The following is an 18,594-nucleotide window of genomic DNA, read 5'->3' as shown; positions in this document are numbered from 1 at the left end:
ATCAACGGGGCATCCTCGCCAAACAAATTGAAAGCCCCCCTATTCACACAAAAAAAAAAAAAGTAAAAAAGAGAAGTCCAGTATTCTAAAGCAAACTAGCTTCAAAGATCAATCAGTCATAGGGCAAAATCCCTTATTAAGGAAATACAAACCAACTTTATGTTTAAGCTTCTTGTTCTATCGGTCACATTAATTTCCTAACAAAGATAATTGAGGCTCCAAATACAGATAAGATTTTGCATTTTCAGTTGTCAAATCATGGTTGCATGAATTTTGTTTTTATCATTGTAAAATGCTATTCCTACTACAATCTTCCACCATTTAGTCATTTATAGGATGTTTCCAAAATTACACCGTTTTCTCGACAGCCCATTTCACCAAAAAAAAAAAAAAAAATCTTGAAACTGTGATCTTTGGAGGTGGACCAGTCGACTTTAAATAAGAGTAATCAAACTCCAAATTGTATTAGTCATGCCTGTTCTTTTGGGTTGCTTTTGTCTTTTAAAAAGGAGATATAATAGTGACTTCCTGAAATAAGAAAGAAAAGAAAAGCGTCTTACGGATAGAACATTTCTTCACACAATCTGTTGACTAGATACATGAAAAGTAAGTAATTCTCGTGATGATCACTCTTATTCTTTCAAATAAAAATGGAATGTCTCACTAAAAGGACCAATAGTTTGAGAGTAACTTAATCCCTCACGTTATTATTATTTTTCTTTTTTTTTTTAAACGATGCTTCACGTTATCCTATCCTTTTTTTTTTTTTACCATTCGAGATTTTTTTTTTTTTTTTTTGGTGGCTGGAAAGAAAAATTTTCAAAATGGTGTAATTTGTTACCGAATTTCTCATCAATTTTGCCATTGAAACCAAACAAGGAATAAGGCCCTAGTGATCAAAAAGTTGAATCAAGATTAGAACCTATTAAATCTGGGAGAAAAAGAATAGGGGAGGCCATTCATCAAGTCTTAAAGTTTGGGCAATGGCTTTTTGATGAAAATAAAGCATGTCTTAGCAATGTGCACATACTATTTCAATTTATGTTCTAATGGCCCATTTTTAACATTTTGGAAAGATTTCTTGGTTCTATGTATAGTGATAGTCTTTTGGGCATTTGCAACTTTCAAGCAAACGGTCCTAAATGGTCCTAGACATTCATGTAGTCTAGCAACATGTTGTTGTAACTTGTAAGGACCAACATCCTTTTATTACTTCACTGGTTTTCACCGCGTATGTTACAGCAGGTTTGTTTACCTAATCCTTCAGCATTTTCCAGCATTAATGCATCAAGCAATTGGATTTTGCTAAAGGCCTACATGTCTAGTTCCAGATACTTTCATTGCTAGTTCCCATAAAGAACGCCACATTAATTTCTTCAAAAACGTACTTTCAATTTGCATCGGTATGGCTGTTACTAGGTCACTCGTAAAACAGTTTACATGTTGCAAACGCCAGACAGGCTATTGTTAATATTTCACTTTGTACCATCGACAGATGATTAATTAATTCTTACTCCCTCTCTTTTTTTATAACTGACGTTTAAGGTTTTACACACCAATTAAGAAAAGTTTTTTATTGCTTAAATCTGTACACTACTTTCCTTTTGTACCCTCATTAATTGTCCAATTCACCCATATTTTCTCTCACTAGAAAAGAAGAAAGAATACGGAGGAGCAGATAATTACTAGGGTTGTTACAAAGAGAGAAACAATAATTACTAGGAGTAGTAATTAAGAACCTTGTATTGGAAAAGAGAGATAAAAGGGGTAAAATTGTGAAAAAATAATTAATACTGTATGGGGATAATAAAACGACAGATAAAAGTACACTAAAGCAAATTTCTTAAACGTCAGTTATAAAAAAAGGGAGAGAGTACTTAATTGCATCAACTTGTGTTTTGGACCGATTAAGTTTTGATAATAACAAATCGATGTCTCAAATGAGGAGGCTGAAATGTCACAATCTGCTAGGTAATTTCCATTGGTCGCTATTTAAAAGTCACATGTCTAGTACAAAGCAATTTAATTAGGGTTTTGTTTCGTTATTCCTTTACTTCTTTTTTTTTTGTTTGGTACAATAAATAGAGCTCTGTTTTGTATGAATACTAGGTGTTATTTTCCAATTTGCATGAAAAAATGGTCCATAAGGTCCTAACAACTCACTGAATCTTAATCACTATGGTTGGCCTAATGGTCAGGAGACAAGTTGCATTGTTGGAAGACAATTTGCATTGTTGTGCTGTCCTAACAATTCATTGGACGATTCCTCACAAGTTGCAGCATCAATTTTACTCTATACATAAAAACCTCATACTGGGTGCAAAAAACATCATAATCTAATATGGCGCGGCGTATACATGCATTGCTATCTGACAAGAAATAAAACAGTAAAGCATTTTAAGACAGGATAACAGTTGAACTCAGTAAACGATTCAGAAGAGTTAGTGCAGGCTTATAACTCCAAAATTGTTCCATTTTTTGGCCTCCTTTTACATATGCAACATGCGGTTTTCGTAATTCTAGGTTTCTACTAGAATTGAAGCCATCGGAGATATGAATAATGCTAGGATGACAGCTGAAATACAATTAATGTGTCAAATATTTTTGTGTTAAAAAAAATTCTTGACAACTAATAACTTTGTATGGGAAAAAAAAAGACAACATAGGGTATATAAATTAACTCACATTGGAAAGATAGAGCAGACAATTATTAATTAATGTCGTATTGCCTTCTTGACAACTAATAACTTCATATAGCAGGAAAAAAAAAAAGGAACATACGATATAAATTAACTAACCACTGGGCCAATGGCTCAGTGGCCACCAGGGAGGGACTTGGGCTGTTGGTGAGGATTCAAACCTCACCAGCAGCGAAAAAAATCCAAGGGTTGTGCCATAGCACTCCCTTGGTCTAGTTTGGTCTGTATACCCACTAGCTCCTACAACAGCTTCCTTAGACTTCCCCTCCCCCTAGATTAGGATAGAGTAGGTTATACAAATGTATCGTTGCTGAAAATATATATATATATAAATTAACTGATCACATTGGAAAGATAGAGCAGACAATTATTAATTGACGTCGTATTGCCTTCCTCTCACGTTAAAAGAAAACAAATAAGAGGTTGTAATTGATGTACCAGATTATGAAATTAATAGTGAAATTAATGCTTTTTGAAACAAGTGCCGGCACCCATATTAACATAAAGAAAGCGATTTCTCTCGATACTTCAACTAGGGTTAATGTTGAATTTTGGAACTGGAAATGTTCTCACAATTTTATTTGCTTACTGCTTAGGCTATTGCATCCATAATTTTCTTCTGTCGACCAAGAAAATATTTACGTAGAGTATGTCTTCAGCCCCATTTATAGACTATATACATAGTAGATTCAATAGTCAATACTGTATAATAATGTAATAAATGTGGGCTGTGAATAATGTATAATAATATTAGAAATTTTGTGTGACTATTACTTATGTCACATAATTATAATCTACTAGTAAACTGGTACACCAAGTCTATGCAAGTATTGGTGCATGGACAAACCTCTAAATTAGTATGGTATCACTTCTTGATATAGATCCCAATTACTTGCAGTAAAGGACATTTTCCTCCAAAGCCAATACTAAATAGTAGGCATCATCCAAAAGTACAACGTTCCGTACCAAAAGGTAAAATGCGTAGAAAGTAAGGTTTTCCTTGGATTGAAGTTTTTCAAGGAAACATTTTTATGGTTTTCATAATCATATTTTATAATCAGCTTTTTATTTCACATACTAGGGGGAGTGTCCGCATATCGCGCGGGTGTTTGGTGCCTGTAGTTAAAGAGAATTTTTCATCGAACAAATAATAGTACATTTTATAAAAAAGTAATCATCAAATATAACAAAACTAATAATAGTATATTCTAATTGCAACACATACTTATACACTTTACTTTATCAATACTTTTACAATTTTAACATTCCCAAAAGATCTCTACAGATGTCAGTTGAAATCACCCAAGAGCAAACATAAGTTGTTTCAGAGAATGGAATATTCTCCAATGGATAGTTATAGCAACGTGTTAATATGTCTTTGTGTTAATTGCACAACAAAAGCCACATTTCAATTAAATGTGTCTATAAAATCATTTCAGTAATTATACGAATACATAAGCTTATATGAGTTGTACTCAATGCAAAAATGGTTGCAAAATAATTTCATATTCCAGAAATATCCAGATGTCTCCATAAATCAAGGCATAATTTGAGAAACCTCTCCTGAGGTTTCTTATAATATCATTCAATTCCTCTGAGGTTTTTAAAATTTCATTTACTTCCCTTGAATTGACATTTCTTGTAATATTTTAACCCTTTTAGAGGAAATACAAGAAAGCTAAAACTTTTGTTCCAATACTACTTTTATATTATCCTACTTATGAAATTATAACAACAATAAAAAATAAAATAAGGTTAAATTTCTTGACTTAAATTATTTATTTTAGTTGTATTGGAACAAAAGCAAAATTTACATCTTGAAAAATTCACACATATGAATAGATTATTTTAGTTTTCAATACGACTTAAACAATACCATGAATTAAAACATATTTCTCCAAAAAATATCTTGGCTTCCTTAATTGTAACTGTGCACAAAATTCTTTAAGGTGTTAATTACTCTCTAAAATCCTCCTCAGTGGTTGATCTTGATTAGATTTAATTTATTCATATCCTTTGCTATTCAACCATGACTTCAATGTAAAGAAATATGGACTATTATTAGCTAGCAATTTTTTTTTTTTTAATTTACATTTTTAACTTTTAAAATTTTATTTTGTTTTGGTTTTTGGTTAAATAGTTATTAAAAGCAAGGGTAATGTTGTTAATTTGTGACCTTTGATATGAATATTTAGTCTTGTCAAGTTGACAAGAGAGGTAAGTGAGATTTTAAAATTTTGAGGGGAATTGAGTGATATTATGACAAACCTTAGGGGAGGTTTCTGAAATTATCCCAAAAATCAAAGTTTTCAATGTATAAAAATGAGGGCTTTCGCTAAATATATCTAAATACATGCTACCCTCATTGTACTAAAAGTTTTAAAAACAAAAGTACACAATATTTCACATTTCCAAAAAACCCCTATCCATGCGTTTGAAATTCAAATTCCCTTTAACCACAACTCATTTTTATATAGTATAAGAATATCAAATAGTTACAGTATACTTTTCTACAGATAATTCAGAAAATAACAATTCAAATAGGACCTTAATTATTCAGCTGAGCTTTTGAAATTAATGTTTATTTCCTGATTAGATCTTTATTAAGAATCCTCAAAATGAGTTGTAGTTTACAATTTTCTTCTCCTTTCTGTTAAATTTCCCATTAGGACTGTTTGTAGTTTTTCTCTACTTTAGCCCATGTTATAGATTAGAAGATGATTATCTCTCTCTCTCTCTCTCTCTCTCTCTCTCTCTCTCTCTCTCTCTCTCTCTCTCTCTCTCTCAAGTGCACTTCTCTCTTTCTTTTTTTCTCTCATATTATGATTAAGTATTGATTTTTTATATTGTGGCTCCTAGAATGAAGAAAAAAAAGCACGGTCTAAAATTATGGGAGTGTTACAATTTTGACACCCAAAGTTTAGGCTCTACACACTAAAGTGTTTTCCAAAGTTCCAATAAAAAAAATCTAGTCCTTCATTTCAAAATTTTGATGGAAAAGACAAAAAGAAAATAGAGAATTTGGGCAACCATTACAGGAACATTAATCAAAATAATAAGATATTTTTTCTGAGGATAATTACATATCTTCTGAGTTATATACCAAATAGCATCAATAGATGTAATAATTTCTATAGATTTATGCATATGAGAAAAATAAGATTATATAATCATATAATCTTCCTATAAGTAATGTCTCTACAAAAAGATAATAGTTAAATGTTGTATTAAAGTAGTATAAGTTTTGAAAATTGTAATAAAAGTACCTTTCTTTTGGTTTCATTATAACTTTTAAATGTATCTGTACATTTTTTTTAATTGAATTTAAGAAGTAAGAAGGGGAAAGAAGGATTTGAACTAGGATTTCAAATTCGTACATATTTATACTTACATGCCTAATTATACCGAACTCATGTTTTTGCAGCAAACTTTAATTTAATCGTATATTTAAAATAAAGATTGTACTATATAGCTACAAATAGATTGGTGGATGTAAAGTCAGCATAAATTTGGAATTTCCCAAGTTCGGGTGGGTAGTGGAAGATGGATCGGACTATAGAAAGTACGTGATAAATATGCCTCTTTTTTTTGTTTTTACTAAATGTGCCTTTTTTTTTTTTTGGGATTAGACGCAGTTCGTCTGAAAGCAGTGAAAACTTAGCCGCAGCAAAAGATTTTACATTTAAGGGTGAAATGCACTTTACCCCCTTATAGTTTAGCAATTTTTCATATAATCTCTTATAATTTTAAAGTTATATATAATCCCCGCATAGTTTGAATTAAGGTATCAAAGTGACGGAAAGAATCCTTTGTAACGGAATTCAAAAAAAATGTCAAGAATATCTTTGTTTAAAAACTAAAATGAATTGAAATAACCAAAATATAGAAATGTAATATATAAGACACTTTAATGCCTTATGGTTTTATATTTTAATACGTAATCTCCTTCTAGTTTAGTGGTTTATCACATAACTCCCTTATAGTTTTTAAAATATAGGGCAAATTACATTTTACCCCCTTGTGGTTTTCGCAAAAACCACGTAACCCCCTATGATTGTAAAAGCTATACATAAGCCCTTTATGATTTGGGTTAAAGTGTCAAATAGACGGAAAACATCCATCGTGACGATTCGTGTCTTACACGCGCTTGTACTACTAGTAACAGTAAGAAACGTTCCCATATTACCCTTGATCACTTTAACGGATCCAATAAAACCTAGATCTGTGCTCCTTATCTCTTTCAATGACGGCAATGGATATGGCTCTGTAGATGGTAATGGTGGTGGTTATGGGGCTGGAAGCGGAGGCAGCAGTGACGGCAATGGATTTGGCTCTGTAGGTGGTAATGGTGGTGGGTCGGATAGGGTGGAGGTGGTGGTCCAGGCGGTAAATATGGTCCAGATGGCGGCGGTAATGGTGATGGATGGAATGGTGGTAGCTATGGTCCTGGTGCAAGCAGCAGGCAAGGGAGTTGGGGCAGTAGCTATAGCTACGGCAGGGGCTGGTGCAGGGGCCCTGGCTTAAGATATGGCAGCGGTAGTACTGGTCATGGTGGCGGAGGTAACAATGGAGAAGGGCAGTATGGAATCACTGGTGGGGGCCTATTCAGGGACAATCAGCAGCTCCCATACAGCATGAAACCATGACTAGAGCTCTTGTTTCAGAAATCGCTTTTTTTTGTAGTTGACCAACGGAAAAGCATGGGAGAAAGAAAGATGCAGAAACCGGAATCCTATCTCTTGAAGAGAGGTGCAGAAAGCTCTCCCTTTGACTCTGGTGGGCCTTCCACCACTTTGACTGTTGCGGACGCGAAGAAGAAAGAAGTAATGAAAGGAAAGAGAAGCCCAGGCCGTGTTCGTTGTTGCCTTTTTTGTATTTATATTAGGGTAATTTAGACATTTCGCCCACAAATCGTCACGATAGGTAGTTTCCGTCTATTTGACACTTCAACCCAAACCACAGAGGATTTATGTATAGCATTTAAAATCATGAGGAGGTTATGTGGTTTTTGCGAAAACCACGGGAGGGTAAAATGTAATTTTCCCTAAAATATATAAATAAACCCTGTAGTTAATTAATAATTTTCAATTTTATAGATATGCACTTTAGACATTTTAATTGATTGAAATACAAATTTCGTTACTTTGATATTTTGGTCCAAACTATAAGGAAGTTATATATAGGTTTTCAAACTACAAAAGGATTATGTGAAAAAATACTAACCATGGGGTGTAAAGCGTATTTTACCCTACTTTTTATTGCTTTGTCTTTCCTCAAAGCTATTTCCCTCTATATATGTCACCTTTCTAAGCACCCTCATAGCTCTTAAGTCTGCTACTCTTCTTCTCCATTTCTTCTCTTCTCTTTCTTCACCACTTTTCCCATTTAGATTATCCTGTCTTCCTTTCCATGTACAATGGTGAAGTTCTCGAAAGAGCTCGAAGCTCAGCTCATCCCAGAGTGGAAGGATGCTTTTGTCAATTATTGGATTCTAAAGAAACATGTCAAGAACGTTAAACTGTCAAGAAAATCACACCTTGTTCAAGACAAAACTTGTGGTATTGGTCGCTCCATTTTCAACCCCATCCGCATCTTCGCAAACAAAATCTCTCAAACAGTTCATAATGCTAGGGGTGATCCAGACCTTTTCCAGGTAAGAATGACCATGATTTAACTTTGAATGCGTGGTGGAAAAGTTAATATCCATTAAAGATTTTGTTTTATGAGGCTAATCTTTTAGCTTGCCGTCTTGACTATCTATGCAAAAGTGGCAATTCTTGCTGCTGTTTATTAATCGCACAAGTTAAAGGTGGCAAGACAAACATAAGTTTCATAGACGTCCATCCAAATGCAATGATGCTCTTTCAAGTTCATCTTTGCTTCTGGTAGTGGCCATAGCGCCGAAAAAAAAATGAAAAAAGGATATCATTGTCAGGGAAGAAGTCCAATCTCAACTGTAAAATATTTTCAGGAGTGCTCCGTTGCTTTCTGCTCCACTACTAGTATCCCATGATCCTCCTTTTTCGCTATCTTTTTCACAGTTTCATAAAATATTCTTCAACTTTGTGGGTCTCCAAGTTCTGCCGTTTCGTTTGGAATATTCATTTCTTTTGATCAACTTTAGCCCTCCCGAAAATCGAAAACTGGCCATTGAAGTCATATTCTGGTGTTTTGAAGTTGCAAAAGATGCATTTCCACGATTTGAAAGGTGGATACAATAGCAGCGAGACGTTTGTGTCATGACATATCCGTGAAGAAAAGAAACAGTTGTAACAACCCGAAAAAAGATGTCGATGGAAAAGGACACAAAAAAGAGGAACTAATTGACGTTTACGCAAATTTTTCTTTTTCGTTTTATTGCAGGTGAAAAGGAAGATCAGCCAAGGTGAAGAAGGTGTAGAAGAGGAAGGATATGAAAAGGAGCTGCTTCAACTATTCTCAGAAGAAGATGAGGTGACAAACAAAACATACATGCACATATCAACTACCTTGAATTTAGTTGTCTTATGTTTTCTATTTCATGTAGATTAAGAATTTTAGCACTATCCCATGTCAGGAATTTATTATGGCCATGCATGTACAGATTCAGTTGTTCTTCGAAAGATTGGACGAAGAGCTTGAAAAGGTGAACAAATTTTATGAGGCTAGAGAAACCGAGTTTCTTGAAAGAGGAGAGATTCTGAATAGGCAGCTTCAGATATTGCTGGACCTCAAACCAGTCCTGTCTGACCGACGCAGGAAATTGTCTCCGAGATCCAGTAGTGGATTTCTCTCGAGGTCTTATTCATCCTCAACCAGAAACTCAGACTTCTCTGGTGAGTTCTACGCCTTTTCTCTTGTGTTTTTTTTTTTAAACTCATAATTTAATCTCTAGTGCTTGTTGATTTACCACATTTGATTGCACCAGAGAATTTAAACAGTAACTCAACAATTACATAGACATTAATATGTTTATCAATTTTCATAAAAAAAAAAAGGAATGAAATGATCATATGAACCATGGAATCTTTCCAACAATTGTGTATTGTGTGGAACAATTGTTTGAGAAACTCAACCACCCCTCACTATATATTCATGGGCCATGGCTGAAATGTGTGCCTCTTATGCGTTGACCTATGTGGTAAATCACCTGAGTGGAAAAGTACAACTTGATGTTGATTTGAATTCCTCACCTGAGTAGAAAAGTACAACTTGATGTTGATTTTAATTTCAGAAAATTTAGGTGGTCATAAACTCTTGGGGAAGGACCTATCAAGTTGCCAAATACATCATAAATTTTATTTATTTGAAAAAATAATTTTCCGGGCTAATTCTAGTGCGGTACCTTGAAAATTATATATATATATATATATAAACGAATAAAAAAAATAAGCGAATTAGTCGGTCGATTGCTTTTGGATTTTGGGCAAAAGTGAAACTTGTCCGGTAAAATATGTTGGAAATCAAAATACTTCAAGCCAGGTAACTAACTTGACTTCATTTTTTTTTTTATGTGCCTTTCTCTTTTTTGCCTTTAGACAATCATATATTTCTGAATCGTCATTTTGCTCTTTCAAAATCTTCAAGTTGTTTGTAGATTTTTTCTTGAAAAATGTATGAAGAAATGACTAATTATGATTGTCTTGTAACTTGAGAAAGTATGTAAAGTAATGATAATTTTCAAACACTAGGGTTATTCTTTCCTTTCTCCGGGCTCCCTAGATTTCTTTTGACTGAATAAGCACAATTTATTAAATACAAGTCCAAAGTACATAAGTTTCAAAATTCTCAAGTAGTGTTTGAGAACTAAATTTGAGGACAATTTAATTAAAATCTTGAGGACTAAATTTGACATGCCCGTATCAAGTAGTGTTTCGAAAGACCACTTTGTTTAGCCCCATAAAAGATGTTTGCACCAAATCTTAAAGCAATAGTTCCTCCATTTCCAACTTGTGGTCCACGTACAAAACACCTGTAAATTGTGTGTCTTGCACACCATGCATCCACTCCTGCCGCCCAGTGGAATCCACGTACGACTCATTAAGCTCAAACCCAAGTCATTGAACTTCAAATTACAGCCCTGAAAATTGAGAGATCAGTCAAAAAAAAAAAAATTAAGGGGGACATAATGAATGTCCGGGAAGACCTCTTTCACGGTTGAGTTTAAAGAATCCCCCTCCAACGTATAGTTCTTCTAGCTCATGGGAAATGGACTTGGTGGTTGTCAATTCGACTTGACAAAGCAGAGATAGTCTTTTTTTTTTTTTTTCCCGAAACGATAGAAAGCAAAGATAGGGCAAAGCCTCTCAATTTCTTGCTTCACTATAATTCAGTTGTTCCGTGTTTATTCAACTAAAAGATCAGATTGACATGCCAATTGGGTCAGGCTACAATTGTATAAAAATCTTACTTTTGACAACATAAACCAAAAACGAAAAAGCAAAGGGAACATGATGTCAAGGTTATATCTCCTCTAAGATTTGCTTCTAGCGGTGTCCTAACCTGATATGGAACTGAGCATTTTTTACGCTAACTTGGCTTGTTGGTAACTAGTTCTTCAATACATATATATATATATATATTCTTCATTTATAATGCTTAAATATAATTGCTGGCAAACATGTGAGGGCAATCACCATATGATCCTGAACCTCCTGCCTTGTGTACTCCAAAAGGTTTCAGGATATTGCTGTATATAGGTGATAGGCAAAGGCAAATTTATGCCATTAGATGTTTTTACCTTGTCATTTAGTTAATCACAATCATGAATTTCATCTTTTATATACTAAGGTGAAGTTACCTAGTTAACAAAGTTTTGCAAATTCTTTTTTTTTTCTTTTTTAATAAATTGAATATATGACAACTAATCGGATTTAATACTTTAAAAAAATACACGTAGCACTTACATGTAAGTTTTTTCTTTGTAAAACGTACATGAGTATCTATTTCTGAATTGACATTTATATTTCAAATAATATTAATTTCCCAAAATTAACTTAGTTCCACAAGATAGTGTTCTAAATCTAGTGTATAATTGATGAGGTTCTGATGAGAAGGCTAAGTAGCATCAATCAGCTGTTTATTAATACGCCACCAATTTGCATGGTTGAACTAGATTTTTTTTCTACATGTTTTAAAAAGACAAATATATTACCGCTTTGCAACTTTTAAATATGTCTCTTAAATCTATTTTCATGTCTTCTCTTGCAGAGACTCAAAGTGAGTTCAGTGATACCCCCACAGAAACGTCCCAAACAGATGATGTTATTGCTGCTTTAGAAAAAAATGGCATAAATTTCATCAACTCAGCAACGAGATCAAAGACAAAAAAGGGCAAGCCTAAGATGGCCATGAGGATTAATATTCCTGCTACTACCCCTACACGTACCATTGCTGCTGTTACATCGATGCTTTGGGAGGATTTGGTGAACAATCCTAAGAAAGAAAGTCCAGGAGATTGTATCAATAGAAAGAAGATTCAATGTGCTGAAAAGATGATTAGAGGGGCATTTGTGGAGCTCTATAGGGGCCTGGGATTACTCAAAAGATACAGGTTTCATACTGGATCTTTCTACGTTTAATCAGCTAAATTCATCAAGATGCATGGACTTATCGATTTAGTTTCATTGCTGAATTACTTAGCCATGCAAAAGCTTTCTTTTATGCTTTGGTAGTGACACCCAAAGTTGAGTGACCATTTCTGACAGCAGAATGAAACTTGAATAGATAGAAAGATTGCCTGTTCTTGCAAAGAAAAAAGTAGTATAAGAAGAAAAGCATAAGAAAAAGATGAAAAAGGAAAAGACAATCATAGAGGTGGCAATCAAAAGCCTGTGGAAGTTACTTAAACGTATTGCTAACTAAATTGCCTCTGGCTTTTAAACTCGTCAAGTTTCTTTTCACTTGTTGAGTACATGCAAGCATATACTAATGATTTCACTACTTTTGGCAGCTCCTTGAATATGATGGCTTTTATCAAGATACTAAAGAAATTCGACAAGGTAAGTTTTCATATCATCACCTTTATTTTTTTGGGTTTGTATGGAAATGGTAGGAACTAGTCATTCTTATCAGTTAACCGAAGTAATTGAGCTATCAGGATTACATCATAGTGTATCAACAGTTCATGAAGACGAATGCTTTTATCAATGAGCGTGTTTAAATAGCAAATTATTCGGGATATTTAAAAAAAAAGATATTATAACATTTTTTTGATGTGATATATATGAGATAAAAAAGTGATTGAAAAATGTATTGATGATGCAAGAAAATAAATTTTGACCAAAAAAAATCACGATCCAAATCAGGGTTGGGAAATTGTGACAGTCTCCAAACAATTAGGTAGCTAGCTATCACACTTGCCACCAAATAATTGACAGTATTATGCCTTCACCAAGACGGGGGCATGTCTTTGTTGCCAGAAAGGAGGTAACATAGACCAAAATGGATCATTGAAGACTTTTACACGACATAATTAGACAATTTGAAGACTTCATATTTCGACTCTGAAGTACTGAATTTTGCGTTTGATTCTCATGCTGTACTTGAGTAATTTGTAATCCTTAGCTATTTTCCATATGAATAGGTATCGAACCAACAGAAATCAGCAAGTTACCTGAAAAAGGTGAAGGAATCCCATTTCATTAGCTCAGACAAGGTAATTCAGTGGTTCTTAAGGCTTACATTACATAATACAGAACCATTTTTGTAATTGATGAAATTTAAAGTGAACAAATTACAGTCAAAAATAAAATTATCAATATCAGTTACTCAATGCTCCATAGGATTATTGAGAAAAAACTTTTTTGGAGTTAATTAGTTATATAAGGGATTTTTTTTCCCCAAATCATATCTTATGCAATTTTTTAATTGTAGAAAAGATTTTGGAATTGCATCCACATCACAAAACGGTTAGTGGTTCTTGGCTTTCTGATGACATTACAAATACTTTTTATTTTGTTGTGACAAAGGTTGTTAGGCTAATGGACGAGGTGGAGTCCTTGTTCACACAGCACTTCGCCAACAATGACAGGAAAAAGGCAATGAAATTCCTAAGACCACAACAGAACAAAGATTCTCACATGGTCACCTTTTTTGTTGGTACTCTTTCTCCCCATCTGTCTCTTTACATTACATACATAAAAGTGACACTCTTTGGAAATTCTAAGACAGAAACCATTAATGGGACAATATTTGGTCACTATATAATAAATGTTTGGAACATTTCACTAGACAATTGACTGTGGCATGCATGTGATACATAGGAGACTGCAATTGATAAAATATGCGCACTATAAATACTCAACCAGGAAGGGCTTTTACCCTTCCTCCACTTTTTATTGCAAAGGGTCACTGAACAATTTATCTTGTCTCACGAATTTGTACAAATGCATAAAGTTGTCCGCTTGCAGACACCCATTAGTCCTTTGGATTAATATTTCCTACACTGACAGTATATACACTGTCAACGTTGGATGAATAGTAATTCTGTAAATTTTGAATTTGAAATTCAATTTTTACACACGTGTTATAAATTCAACGGTGATAATGTATGCACTGTCAGTGTATATAAGATTTACTCTTAGTGTTTTGCATCCCTTTTTCTTGTTGTGTAGTTACCAGTAACAAAAAATTAATGGAGTATGACAGATTAGAACAGGATTTCTATGGATGAATCTTCAGAATCTTTCTGACTATGGAAACTTTTTCGTTGTCATCATTGCAGGACTTTTTACAGGTTCTTTTGTAACATTGTTTACTGTTTATGCAATTTTGGCACACATCAGTGGCATGTTCTCGCCCAGATCAGAGAAAAATTATATGGAAACTGTTTACCCTGTTTTCAGGTACACTTTATCACATTATCTTCGTGGCTTGCACTTCCTTCTCATGCTTTTTGTGCATTTGCATTCTCAAAGGAGGCAGTGTCTGTTATGCAATTGTCATCATTTAAACGTCACTTGTTATGGTCTCTAAGGCAATGTGCAAATTTGGCCATGAATTATGGGGAAAGTGATGTATTCCATCAGTTCAAGTAAACTGTATTTTGTCTCCGATCAAATGACAAGATATCATGTGTGCTGAATTTTCTAGTCAATTATAGGAGACTGTATTAATTTGAATTCTTAGATTAGTTCTAGGATGGTACAACTGCTAGGCATTCGTTGATTCCTATAGCCAAGTTACCAAGACATTGCAAAGCCTCATGTACAATGTTGTGCAGTACATATAATCCGGGCAAAAATTTGACTCTACCTTTTGAAAAAAGTTTTCATGTAACTTCCCTGTGCAATGCAGCAGAAAATTCTTATGCTGCTAGGTGGAAGATTTTGCAAATGAAATGTCAGTTTTCCTCGATAAAGGGTCAAAAACTCCATCCTTACTTGCCGTCCTTACTGACTCAGGATTTTATTGGAAGAAGATAAACTAACATGTTAGTGCATGGACAATGGAAATGATTTTGTGACACCAGAGTACAATCAAACTCGTTAAAACAAAAGCTTTGTTTCTTCTAGCTTCCTAATGTAGCATGGTCTAACGAAAATCTGAGTCAAAATCATACCACTGACTGCTAAAAACTTAATTTCAATGTTGGTTCAGTTGAAGACATGAGCAATCCTCTCTATCCATCTCTTTCCCATTTTCTTCCTGTTTAATTGTTTGCGGTCTTCCATCTTTTGCCATAGGATTTTAGCCATTTCTGACACCAAAATATAATAGCATAAGGTAATTTAAACTGGAATCAGTTGCCATAGTCACTTTTAGGCTGATGGAAAGTCAGATAGTAAATGCAATGTTTCCATGCTTTCATTCTCCATTTACTTTAAAGTCTATTCCCACAAGCATATTGCTGAATTTATAGGTGTGTCCACTTGCAGCATGTTTGCATTGCTAAGCTTGCACTTGTTTATGTATGGCTGTAATCTGTTCCTTTGGAAGAGTACGCGGATCAACCACAACTTCATATTCGAATTCCAGCCCAACACAGCCCTCAAATACAGAGATGCTTTCCTCATCTGCACCTCCTTAATGACTGCAGTTGTGACAGCACTGGTCATTCACTTAATCCTTCTATCAAACAATTTACCACCAACTCGAGTAGATGCCATTCCAGGAGTCCTTCTCTTGGTTAGTTTTCAATAATCTTGCAACTGACATAACTCCCGTTTATTTCAACTAGTTATTGTCCAATTTGGAACAAGTTAAAAAGGTTAATAATAGGAGAAAATATATGGCAATATGTAATCAAATAAACCACTGATAAACAATAGCATATCTACATAACCAGGTTTTTTTTTTTTTTGGCCAAATTTTCTGCATAACAATAACGGATAAGATTCATTAAACCAGTATGAATTATAAATAACAAAATTAAGATGGTGAATCAATTGTTTTGTCCATCCCTTGTAAACTTTTCAATAGATTGTGCAGTCCTGTATAATAATTAAGTTGAAAAAACTATGCCATCACTCTTAACTGGTTCAGTGGCTTGGCAATTATAGTTTTGTGCAACCTTGTGATTTAAAAATTTATTGCTTCTGGTCAGAATGTACATACTCATAGCTTCAAAAATTGTACTCATTCATCCAGAAGCAAATGTTGGTATACCAATGAAACATGGTTATTTTAGTCCAGTTACATCCATCTTCATAAAGTAGACCCTGCATTTTGACATCAAAGCTGGAGTTCAACTTATTACCTTCTGTATAGTTCTGTGCTTATGTTTTTCATCTTTAAATGCACTGAAATATCAGGCTGATTTGAATTGCATTTTCAGCTTTCTCTAGCCCTGCTCATATGTCCATTAAACATCTTCTACCGCCCAACCCGCTACAACTTCCTCAAAGTGATGCGCAACATAATCTGCTCTCCCTTTTATAAGGTACTTCAATCTCATCTTCGTTCATTTATAGAAAAAGATGTACTCTCTATAAACAGTCAAATGAGCCAACTAAAGAATATTTCCTTTGAAATTTCACCTGTTCAGGTTCTAATGGTAGATTTCTTCATGGCTGACCAGCTTACAAGCCAGGTAAACCATCCGACTGAACTCTATTTGTTGTTAATAGTTGACTAATGCAAGCCCAAGAATAGAAAAATTGGTAATTACAACACATTTCATGATAGATTCCTTTTTTTGTGGGGGAGGGGGGGGGGATATTTAACTTCGACTAATGCAGTCTGTTCCATCAAATAGATTCCATTGCTCAGACATATGGAATCAACAGCCTGCTACTTCATTGCTGGAAGTTTCAAAACACACCGTTATGCAACCTGCAAATCAGGGAAAATGTACAGGGAGCTTGCCTATGTTATCTCATTCGCACCATATTATTGGCGTGCCATGCAGGTATTAGAACATTTGATTTATTTAACAGCAAATTCAAATCCATTATCTATTTTTAAGAACTATGATAATGGAACGGACTTAAACCATTATGCTACATATAATTCAAACATTATTGACATCTTATAATGTTAAATTTCCATTTCAAAGTTACTACTACAACAGATTTTTTGTTTAAACCATGAGCAGTACCATTTATTCACTGTATCATTCTGTTTCCTGGATTCTTTGTACATTCCGCTTGACAAAACTTTATTTGGTTCAACAACTAGTGTGCAAGGCGATGGTTTGATGAATGTGACGTAAACCATCTGGCTAACCTGGGGAAGTATGTCTCAGCAATGGTGGCAGCAGGGGCAAGAATTACATATGCTAGGAATCCCTCAGATTTCTGGATGATCATAGTATTGGTGACCTCACTGGTGGCAACAGTTTATCAGTTGTACTGGGATTTCGTGAAGGACTGGGGACTTTTGAACCCAAAATCAAGAAACCCATGGCTTAGAGATAATTTGATTTTAAGGAACAAATGCATCTATTACATTTCAATTGTAAGCTTCCACCGTTCTCCTCTCTTCTAAATTTTCTGAAAGAAGACAATAAACTGCTTTTCTCCATTCTGATCAGATTACCTCCCCAATGCAGGCCTTCAATCTTGTACTAAGAGTAGCTTGGGTCGAAACTGTGATGCATTTCAACAACGTTGGAATATTTGAGTCACGAATGCTGGACTTTCTCCTGGCTTCACTGGAAGTAATCAGACGCGGGCATTGGAACTACTACAGGTAAAATTTCCTCCAGTATCACACAAAGAGTAAATTGCACTAATCTCTGTGTTAGCTTCTGCCATTGGAAAGAAAATAAATAAATCATTTTTTATAATTTCTTTCATTTTTTTTGAACAGATTGGAGAATGAACATTTGAACAATGCTGGGAAGTTCAGGGCAGTCAAGACAGTTCCTTTACCATTCAGAGACATTGATTCAGATGGGTAGCCCAAAAAAAATTAGAGTACGTATATCTAGAGACATCCTACCAAGAAGGGGTCGGGGAACATGTTGAAATCATCAAGAATTGGAAAAGGATCCAGGTTTGGATCTGACAAAACATGGTGATCAATTTCCTTCATCAAAAATTGTGAAAGAAGTGAACTGTGAGGCATCAGACATGTGAAGATGTGACAAAGGAGGCGCTCAGCTGGGCAACATTACCATTCAAGTGTTCAATGGGACATCTGGAGAGCTCTAACTTCAATTACATATAAATAACATCAGTTTGGTCTTTGAACAATTTCTATCCTATCCTGATAACATTCATACTAGTAAAGTGTACGTACTCATGGCGCAAGCCTATTGCTTAAGTTTGATCTCAAAATTGAAATATTTTTCCTAAAAAAGTATATCAACTAATGAATTATGCTTACTTGTAATGGCAAGGATGTTATGAATTTGAACATAAATATTGATGAAGTTAGATAGTACAAGTTGTCTGTGTAGCATTACTCTTTTTTTTTTTTTTTTTTTGATAAAAATGAAGTCAATATTGTTAATAAACTAGTGGGAAATCGT

The 18,594-nt window shown here is 34.3% G+C and overlaps 1 protein-coding gene across 2 annotated transcripts; it reads left to right on the top strand.

Moving 5' to 3' along the window:
• The first annotated feature begins 8,016 nt into the window (after window positions 1-8,016).
• LOC113734890 (phosphate transporter PHO1) lies at window positions 8,017-18,316 on the top strand. 2 transcript variants are annotated; one of them, XM_027261650.2, is made up of 15 exons: window positions 8,017-8,352; window positions 9,063-9,152; window positions 9,283-9,514; window positions 11,889-12,231; window positions 12,631-12,679; window positions 13,264-13,335; window positions 13,649-13,778; window positions 14,404-14,524; window positions 15,557-15,806; window positions 16,456-16,560; window positions 16,666-16,710; window positions 16,876-17,028; window positions 17,298-17,576; window positions 17,671-17,810; window positions 17,931-18,316. In XM_027261650.2, exons 1-15 carry the CDS (start codon window positions 8,116-8,118, stop codon window positions 18,019-18,021), a joined length of 2,337 nt encoding a protein of 778 aa, XP_027117451.1. In that variant the 5' UTR covers window positions 8,017-8,115; the 3' UTR covers window positions 18,022-18,316. The 2 variants fall into 2 exon arrangements, with proteins under 2 accessions (XP_027117451.1, XP_071938101.1); XM_072082000.1 differs by having other exon boundaries at window positions 9,256-9,514; window positions 17,931-18,108.
• The last annotated feature ends 278 nt before the right edge of the window (window positions 18,317-18,594 follow it).

This window comes from Coffea arabica, chromosome 3c (genome assembly GCF_036785885.1).
Source record: "Coffea arabica cultivar ET-39 chromosome 3c, Coffea Arabica ET-39 HiFi, whole genome shotgun sequence".
NCBI lineage: Eukaryota > Viridiplantae > Streptophyta > Magnoliopsida > Gentianales > Rubiaceae > Coffea > Coffea arabica.
Note: the sequence above shows the minus strand (reverse complement) of the source record. Positions and strands in the feature narration are given on the sequence as shown.

Bases quoted from the DNA above. Each gene is read 5' to 3' on its own strand.
- LOC113734890 (XM_072082000.1), top strand. From the start codon at position 8,116: ATGGTGAAGTTCTCGAAAGAGCTCGAAGCTCAGCTCATCCCAGAGTGG. The intron at 9,515-11,888 runs GTGAGTTCTACG...CTTCTCTTGCAG, and splicing joins CAGAAACTCAGACTTCTCTG to AGACTCAAAGTGAGTTCAGT. The intron at 15,807-16,455 runs GTTAGTTTTCAA...TTGCATTTTCAG, and splicing joins TTCCAGGAGTCCTTCTCTTG to CTTTCTCTAGCCCTGCTCAT.